The following is a 9,349-nucleotide window of genomic DNA, read 5'->3' as shown; positions in this document are numbered from 1 at the left end:
TGTTCAAGCAAATGCCTCATCTTCTTAGCATTACTGTGACACCCCCCCCCCCCCCCCCCCCCCCTAACTGAGCATTTTCCACTGCTCACCCACAAAACTAAGCTCCGCAGACTGATGATGAAGTTTTGAAATTAATTAATTATTGTCTCTAACATGGTAACTGATTTTTAGGGATGCACCGATACCACTTTTTCCTTTCCGATACCAGATTTTCAAGTATCTGCCGATGCAGAGTACCGATACTGATACCCACTCTTGACCTAAATACTCGATAGATGGCTACATCCTGATATTTATAGTATTGCACTTTTTACTGGTTATATTTGATCCTAAATAAGATCCAATAAGCTTGAGAGAGCAGCATTTACTGGTTGAGGAACTGCACATTTCAAAAGTTTCAGAGCTGAACAAATTACCACAATGCAGAAGCACAGGTAGGGAAGCATAATCTTGCTAAGCTCGACCAAACAGCTTTTAATGTGTGCTTTAAAATTCACATTGGGACAGTGAAAAATGCCAGTTTAGAAACAGAAAGTGCTTCTTTCTACAGCAGTGTCACATTCAGGTCCACGACTTAGAAAGCTACAAAACTTCAGTGTATGTTAGCTTTTGGTTTCAGAGCCAATAAAACCCCACATGGAAACAGAAAGTGCTAAAAATGTTAAAGTTGTATTAAATGTCTTATTAGTGGTCATAACTCTTTATGTCTGGCTTTTACTGGGTGTTAAAATGTTTGGTTTCATAATAAGTTATACAAACAAATGTTTTTTTTTAATGATTTATGATATCAGTGTTCTCTATTGCCAATTCGGACACTGTGTGTAGATGCCAGTATCTGTGCCGATACCAATACGGTATCTGCATTGGTGCAACACTGCTCATTTTAATGCCCTGCTGTCTTCTCTTTTTCTCATCCAGAATTGAATGGAAGTCTTTCCACCCTTCCCTGCTCTCTGTCCACTTTAAATTTACCCAACCCATTTGGGGATCCTCCTGAGGAGCAGTGTACTTCAGAATGCTAAAACCGGAAGAGCTTATAGATGAAGATGAGGTGCCGCCAATGCTGAAAGTAATAGAGGTTAAATGTGAGGATGCGGTGCTGCCAATAAGCTCAAACACTCAGCAAACATCTCTCAGCGCTCTCTGTCCAAACACATCCCACAGGAAAACTACAGGACTGGAGAGGAGTCACCAGTGCATTCAGTGTGGGATGCGTTTTAGTGAACAGGGCAGCTTCCAGCGACACCAGCGCATTCACACCGGAGATAAACCACATTACTGTTCCTATTGTGGAAAGAGTTTTACCCTGCTGAGTCATCTCCACCTACACCAGCGCATCCACACGGACGATACTCTCGACGTTCTCGCCGATGAGAGTGACGGCAAAGCTCAGGAGCACAAAGCGGAGAAGCCGCACCGCTGCTCGGAATGTGGGAAGAGCTTTAAGCGCCGCACCGATCTCCGAATACACCTGCACGTTCACACTGGCGACAAGCCGTATCACTGCACGGAATGTGGGAAAACGTTCAACCGGCGTAGTCATCTCCAGCGACACCAGCGCATTCACACGGGAGACATGCCGTATCGGTGCTCGGAGTGCGGCAAGAGCTTCAATCACCAGCTCCATCTCCAAATACACCAGCGCACTCACACGGGAGAGAAGCCGTATCCGTGCTTGCAGTGTGGAAAGAGGTTTAATCAGAAGTGTCACCTCCTGAGACACGAGCGCTTCCACACCGGAGAGAAGCCGTTCCGATGCTCGGAGTGCGGAAGGAGCTTTTCTCTGCAGAGTCATCTCCAAACGCACAAGCGCATTCACACGGGAGAGAGGCCGTATCACTGCCCCGAATGTGGCAGGGATTTCAGCTTGCAGAGTCACCTCCAAGAGCACCTGCGCACGCACACCGGAGAGAAGCCTTACCACTGCTCCGAGTGTGGCAAGAGCTTCAATCGGCAGAGCAATCTCAAACTGCACGAACGCATTCACACTGGGGAGAAGCCGTATAAGTGCTCGGAGTGTGGGAAGAACTTCAATCAGCGGAGTCACATCCTCAGACACCAGCGCATTCATACTGGGGAGAAGCCGTATTTCTGCTCGGAGTGCGGGAAGAGCTTCCGATATTCCAGCACTATAAGGAAACACAGCTGCAAGACGAAGCAGGTGGAAACTCATGACACATGAATTAATCAGATCAGCCGACTTGATTGGCGTCTGATTTAAGTTGTCGAGTTGACTACAGTGCATGTGCATTTTCTGCTGGGTTGACCTGTTCTGTGTAAAGGTGCAAGTATTTGTCACTGTACTATGTGCAGCGAAATGTGTCTTCCGCATTTGACCCATCCGTGGTGGTGAACACACACACACACTAGTGAACTAGGGGCAGTGAGCACACACACCAGGAGTGGTGGGCAGCTTGCCGAGCCCGGGTTTTGAACCCACAACCCTGTGATCAACAGCCCGGAGCTCCCTAATCTGCAGTGTGAAACCAAAACTAACCGGATCAGATGTACACGATGTAACACAAACATGAACTTTGAGTCAAACCTCGACCCTGACTTTTAGGTGTGAAATCGCCCTTAAATTATCCAAGACTATGTACAAGATGGACTCTCTTTGAAATGGGACCTATTTCAAGTTGTACTAGAAGCTCTAGAGGCAAATGGAACAGCAATAATGATGGACCCTGTTTACACCTGGTATAGTAGTAAAGTATCATCGTAACATTATGCGGCTCAGATACGTCTCAGGTTTTAGGTGTACCATGGTATGAAAATGGATGGTTATCATACCGTGTACATGTGCTTAATAACCAGTATTAAACAAAATGCAACCAAGCAGAGAATCCTACCAATTTCTTACTGTTTTCAGAGTTTTGAAAACCAGCCAATCGATTAATGGAGAATCAGCAGATTATTAAATCCATATAGAAAATGATTAGTAACTAGACACCCAAAGTGGTTAAAAAAAAAAATAAACTCCATGTGTATGTTTTGATTTTATTATCAAAATGAAGACTTTTTACATATGCTTTTATTAAAAAATATTTTATCTATAGTAAAGTGTTTCATCAACCAACAATTCTTTTAAGGGCCAATGTATGTGATAATGATGATTACGATGATCGTAAGAAGAAGAAGAAAACTTGTGCTGTACTGTATAATGTTATCCCGTAAACCAAGATATTTTCTGAGACGCAGCCCTGCAAACCTAACCCTCAAAGCGGATGAACTGACCAGGTGTAAATGGGCTCATACTGTGAGAAGAGTTCAGAATATTCTTTATACTGGCTGTACATTTAGAGCATCACTGATGTTCAGTTAAGCATTGCAATTGGTGGAATGAGTTGCCCAGGAAGTGAGCCCCTTACATGTGAATCGTGTTACACAGGTAGGAGAATGTAGAGTTGGGAGTCTTGCCCAAGGACCTTTATTTGAGGTGTGCTGGACAGGCTGGGGATTTGAACCCCAGTCCTCCACAGGCCACATGTTTTGCTGTCCAGAACACCACACTTGGGTAAGACTCCTAACTCTACATTCTCCTACATGTACATCATGATTCAAATGTAAGAGCGCTGGATAAAAGCCTCAGAGGAGATGTTTCAGCCTTGAACTTCCTCCAAGTGGATGTTGCTTTTAATCTTCCAGATAGAAGACAGGTACTCAGATGATACTTGCTTAGCTGCTGTGTACAATGTATCGCTGCTGTCCAATGAAAAGCGTTTTTCCGATTTTGTTGATTTTTGTTTTCTCTATATTTTAAGCCCTGAAGCTGCTCTGTACACTGTGTGCAGAATGCTGGATAATAGACCAATAGAAATGCTCTAAGTTACTTGGTATAAACTCTTATTAATCATTGACTTCCATTCAGAGGTAGGAACATTTTTTGGCTTATGTAAAATGTTTTTCATTGGACAGCGATGATATTCGTGGCGGTTAACAGCAAGGATACTAACACTGCACTATTACTTTCTTTTTGTTTGTTTTTTGTTTTTTTTTTGTTTTTTTTTTATAAATTGAGAACCATTTTTTAAAGAAATTATGAAATATGTAAAAAAAAAATCATTCTTGGGAATAAAAGCTTTTGTGAATTCACCCTCTGCTTTGTAATACCATGCGAGTTTAATTGGCAAGCTTGATATTTAAAAGCATCCAACTAAGAAACATTAGACCGTCTTTTTTTGGCTTCTTAAAATATAACGTTTAAAATTAGAATATATTTGACACATAAACAAGGTGAATATTCAAGTTTTAATCTGAGCCAAGTCGCCAGGTAAAGCAGAGGCTTCAAAACAGGGCAGTCAAGGAATGGTGAAAGTTGCTTAATCACGCAAATCAGCGTTTCTGAGTTTTGCTTATTGGAGGTGGTGCCATGTTTGCATTGCTTTAGTGGACTGCACCATCCTTGCATATCAACCATATCATGTTTCTTTGGCATGAGGTGGAACAGACTGTTGACAGCAGAAGTGTGCAGCGACCCCTTTAAAACAGCACTATGGAGAATTGAAATGTCTTGCTCTTGTGCTCCCCCTACAGTCGGGAAGAGTAATTTGCACTGTGAGTCAAAAGGTAAAAAAGGTGCACGTATTTGTCACTGTACAGTTAAATTTGTCCTCTGTATTTAACCCATCTGTGGTAGTGAACACACAAACACACACACGTGAACTAGGGGCAATGAGTACACACACACCCAGAGCGGTGGGCAGCCAACTCCAGCGCCCGGGGAGCAGAGAGGGTAAAGGGCCTTGCTCAAGGGCCCAACAGTGGCAGCTTGCCGAGCCCGGGAATTGAACCCACAACCCTGTTATCAACAGCCCGGCGTTATCAACTTACCGCGAAGTCAGCGCTAAAGGATATGCTTTTTCGTATTCTGGTTGAGCTGAGAGATATCGAACCGTCACTGAAAGTCAAAGATGTGTGGACACAGATGACTCAACGGTACGGTAAGTTCTTGTGTGTTGTCCTGTCCTCTTTACCAATGTCACCCAGTGCAGCTAGCAGCATTTTACATTTATGGCATTTAGCTGATACTCTTATCCAGAGGTGGGCCAGTGTAGTGTTAGGAGTCTTGTCCAAGGACTCTTGGACTATTGGTATAGTGCACCATAGTTGCCCAGACTGGAAATTGAACCCCAGTCTCCCAGTAGCTCAGTAGCGTTATCTGTTGCGCCACACCAACCACAACAGCAGGTTAGGAAGCAGCGTGCTGAGCCTGATGTAGGAAATCAGTGGAGGAAGTCAGTGGAGCATCAACGTGATTTTTGAAGCTGCTATTTTAAAGTAAGAATGCTACATAGTGTTGCTTTAAAACAGAGGGTTGACTTTGTCACGTGATTTGTACATTAACAGTAGGTGTGTACATTCTGGGAAGCAAGTTTTGACCAAAAGAAATGGACAGTCTATACATATCAAGTCTGAGGCATCATCAGAGATCTTGAGCTCCTACTATAAGTGTCAGCACAGGTTAGGAAAACATATTATTGGGAATGTATGATTGATAGATTGGTAGAAAAGTCTTAAAATAGCCAGAGGATACTTTTGGAGTAGGTGCCCTGGTTGGTTGGAGGTGCAGGGCCTGTCCTTTACACTATACTAGAACCTCCAGAGGCAAATGGACAATACAGTTGACAGCGTGCTTAAGGGTTAGAGCGTTTGGTTATTGATCACAGGGTTTTAGGGTCAATAGCCATGTCCACTAAGCTGCCACTGGTACATTCTTGAGCACAGCTCCTCACCCCTCTGTGCTGTAGCATGGCTGACCCTGTGCTCTGAAGTGTGATATGCGAAGAGAACAGTTTAAAGACAGTATCAAATTATGGCCGAGCTCCAGGACAGATTGTGGGAAGCAGTAGAGAGGACCTGACCACAGATAAATTATTACTAAATATGATTTAATATAATAAATTCTTTGCCATGTTTTTTTTATTTATTTTTTTATTTTTTTTATTTTTGCCCTTGTTATTTTCTTTGATATGAATTAATGTTAGAGATTTACTGCTCTGGGTGTCCTTAAATACCCTGAGTAAATGTAATAAATATGATTAGGACAGTTTGATGTCATGTAATTATTTTTGTTACCTATTTTTAAAAAAATAAATATTGATAAATGTTTTACCTAGTAGTGAAGTTACATTCATCAAAGTCATTTATTAATTAAGGACACACCCCAAAGTCATCAGTATAGTCTTCAAATGATTGAGTGAGCGGGCTGTCAGTGTAAAGTTCTGTAGAGAATTTGTTTTGTCCAAAGTATTTATTGGTAATTTTGACCTTTGGGGTTTTTGTTTACTCTGAACTTCTGAAGGTACTCATTATGCTCATTCTCTAATACAGTGGTCCCCAACTCTGGTCCTGGAGGCCCACTGCTCCGCACATTTTCGTGTTTCCCGTGCTTTGACACACCACTTTAACCCAATAAAGGTGTGTTTTGGGCTTTAATTGGTTGGATCAGGTGTGCTGGGAGCAGGGAAAATACTATAGTGTGCTCTCAGAGGTCTTGTGGAGTCCATGCCTCAAATGGCCAGATCTGTTGTGGCGGCACAAGAACCTACTTCATTTTAGGGACTATTCAGTGTGGTACTAATGTTATGACTGATCAGTGTATAAGAATAATGTGATTAGTTTGCTAAATTAACACAAAATCCTTAGGACTCCTGGACAGTGGCTTGGTTTCCTGGACACAGACAAACCTGTGACCCCATAGGAGAGCCACTATTGGTTACTTAAAGAACCATGTATGACAGAAGAGATTTTACAGGTTTAAGAAATCTTCTCATAATGAAAGAGTGACCAATTTAACGATTCTTCCTAGAACATTATGTTAAGGCTTTGAAAAGGGTCTTCACACTCATGGGAACCAAAAATGGCTCTTTTATGGCATAAAGAAGAATGATTTATTATTCTTTATTATTAAGATACAGGATGAACATCTTAAAAAACCTGCAAACTCTATCAGACCTGCTTTCCTAGGAACCGTGCTTAACATTCGCTTTGCAGTTCAAGGGTGCAGCACAAAACACCCACACGGTGGCAGCAGAGTTCAGTTGATCAGTGCAGAGGCAGTGCAGACATCAGCTCCTCTCTGTCCCCCCTCAGGGACAGTAGATCTGTTTAGAGGCACTGGTACTGGTACTGGGTTAGAGTACAGTATCACTGACTAGAACCCTCCTAATCAGTTAGCCTTAGTTCATCTCTCAACCCCTGTCCTAATGTTACACTCTTAAGAAGAGAGGTGCTCCACATGGTTCTTTAAGCGATGCCATAGAAGATCCACTTATGGTTCCCTTAAGAACCATATTGATGAGATGTGTGAGTGTGAAGAACCTTTCAAGCTTTTAAGAGCCAGCGCCTGGTTTAAAGGTTCTTCACATCACGCATCTCTTTTAGAAACATGGTTCTTTATGGAAACCCAAAGTGGATTGTCTATGGTATCACTCAAATAACCACGTGGAGAACTTTGAATTGTATTTGAGCTCTAAGAATAGTTGATATCTTAGAAAAATATTGTAAAGAAATGATGCTGGAAGCAAGATTAATAATCCACCAATGGAATTAAACATTTCCAGGATATAAAATCACTTAAAACATGCTAAACATCATATTTAAAATCTAGGCCGCATATCTAATACTGTCCAATGTAAGACTGCTGTATTAAACACTAATTTAACTTCTGTTTTACTAAATAACCAACAAAATAAATCATTTAGTTTAGTTTTACCCATTTTAGTTCAATCGGTCTAGTAAAAGTGTCTAGAGAAACATTATCTGAAAAGAAATGTTTTTAAGAAATAATTATTATATATAAAATAGGCAAAACTATTTTCCCTTGTGATAAGTAACAAATTTTACTCTTTCCTTGAGGAACCTTTAAAAGTTCTTCAGTTTTAATCTGGGGAGGGACCTCTTAAGGAACCTTCAAGGAAATGTTCTTAGAAGAACCTGTTATTAAGGAAGAAAGCTGTCGCAGAGAAAAAAGTGGATTTCAGTGAAATAAATGTAAGAAGTTCCTCATAGTTGGATCCAAATACAGCAGCATAAAGATCTTCTGGGATCTTCATTCAGCTGAGGGATTTGAAGAACCTGTGATTTCTTACTGAGGAATCCCAGAAGTTCTTCCTGGGACCACTAAGAGCACTGGGAAATGTTTGCCTTTTTGGAGGAACCTTAGAGGTTTTTCAAGGAATGACTATTTTATACAGTGAAGATAAAATGATGTAGAGTCTACTTAATAAAAATTCTCTTGTTTATTTATTATTATTTATTTAGTCAGTAAAACTAAGCGTATGACTGATGAATGCTGGCTCTGTTAAATTAACTTTTAAAATATGTAATATAACTATATATATATATATATATATATATATATATATATATATATATATATATATATAATAACTATTATATATATAAGAACTATTATATATATATATATAACTTTTTAAAATATAAAATTATAAATTACTCTTATAGGAGGGCCACAATTGGTCACTTAATGAACCCTGTTTGACAGAAGACATTTGTGCAAAGAATCTTTTACAGGTTCAAAAAATCTTCTCATAATGAAAGATTTTTCACACACACAAACACACACACAGACTTTATTCTATTGCATAAGGTAAACTTAAACTTCATTTTTGAAACCTTTATTAGTAAGAGTGCAAAATGTACATCTTAAAAATGTTCATCAAATCGCTGCTGTCCAATGAAAACCATGTATCTCCATTTTCCTCAATTTTTAGTTTTCTCCATGGTTTGAACCCTGTAGCTGCTCTGTAGCTCACTGTGTAAATAATTCTGAATGAATCGACCAATAGAAATGCTCTAAATGACTTGGTATAACTAGTCAGTTAACATTGACTTCCATTCATATGTAGTACAAGGTGGAAAAAAGAAAAGGTAAATAAAGTAAAGTAAATGTTAAATGAACTGGTGCTTACCAGTCCAGCAAAATGGGCTGCTGAATAAAACCTTAGAACCTGGGGGAGTCTCTCTGCATGACTGTCTGTCCAACTCTTCTAACTGTAGGGTTACTCTATAGAGTACAATCACAAACTACAACAACAAAAAACAGTGAAAACATGATGTAAAATTAGCCAAGGGTGAAACTCAGAGTAGAAACTCATTAAGTGGTGGTCGTCCAGGGGATGTCCCTCATATACAGAACAGCAGGGGGAGGTGCCGTCATTGTACTGTAGGAAGTTTTGGCTGCTGATCCTGGCCTGGATGCAGTTATACTGGTGTGACATCTGACTGACATTCATCTCAGACCTCTGGAAATGGTTTAAGGTTATTGTAAATGGGCCTTAGAGGTTTTGTCTTGTAGACAGTCCCTATCTAGACACAATATTGATAC

General features: G+C 40.5%; 1 protein-coding gene across 3 annotated transcripts in view; it reads left to right on the top strand.

The window, feature by feature from the left end:
• The window catches only part of LOC140550321 (uncharacterized), a 5,457-nt gene extending 1,391 nt beyond the window's left edge, over positions 1-4,066 (top strand). For all 3 annotated transcript variants that reach the window (XM_072674254.1, XM_072674252.1, XM_072674253.1), the window contains one exon: positions 919-4,066. In XM_072674254.1, coding sequence (XP_072530355.1) covers positions 1,016-2,182 — 1,167 coding nt within the window. In that variant the 5' untranslated portion in view covers positions 919-1,015 and the 3' untranslated portion in view covers positions 2,183-4,066. The remainder of the gene's footprint in view (positions 1-918) is intronic.
• Positions 4,067-9,349: the final 5,283 nt, after the last annotated feature.

The sequence above is a fragment of the Salminus brasiliensis genome, chromosome 2 (assembly GCF_030463535.1).
Source record: "Salminus brasiliensis chromosome 2, fSalBra1.hap2, whole genome shotgun sequence".
In the NCBI taxonomy this organism is placed as follows: domain Eukaryota; kingdom Metazoa; phylum Chordata; class Actinopteri; order Characiformes; family Bryconidae; genus Salminus; species Salminus brasiliensis.
This window is presented reverse-complemented; position numbering and strand designations above follow the sequence as displayed.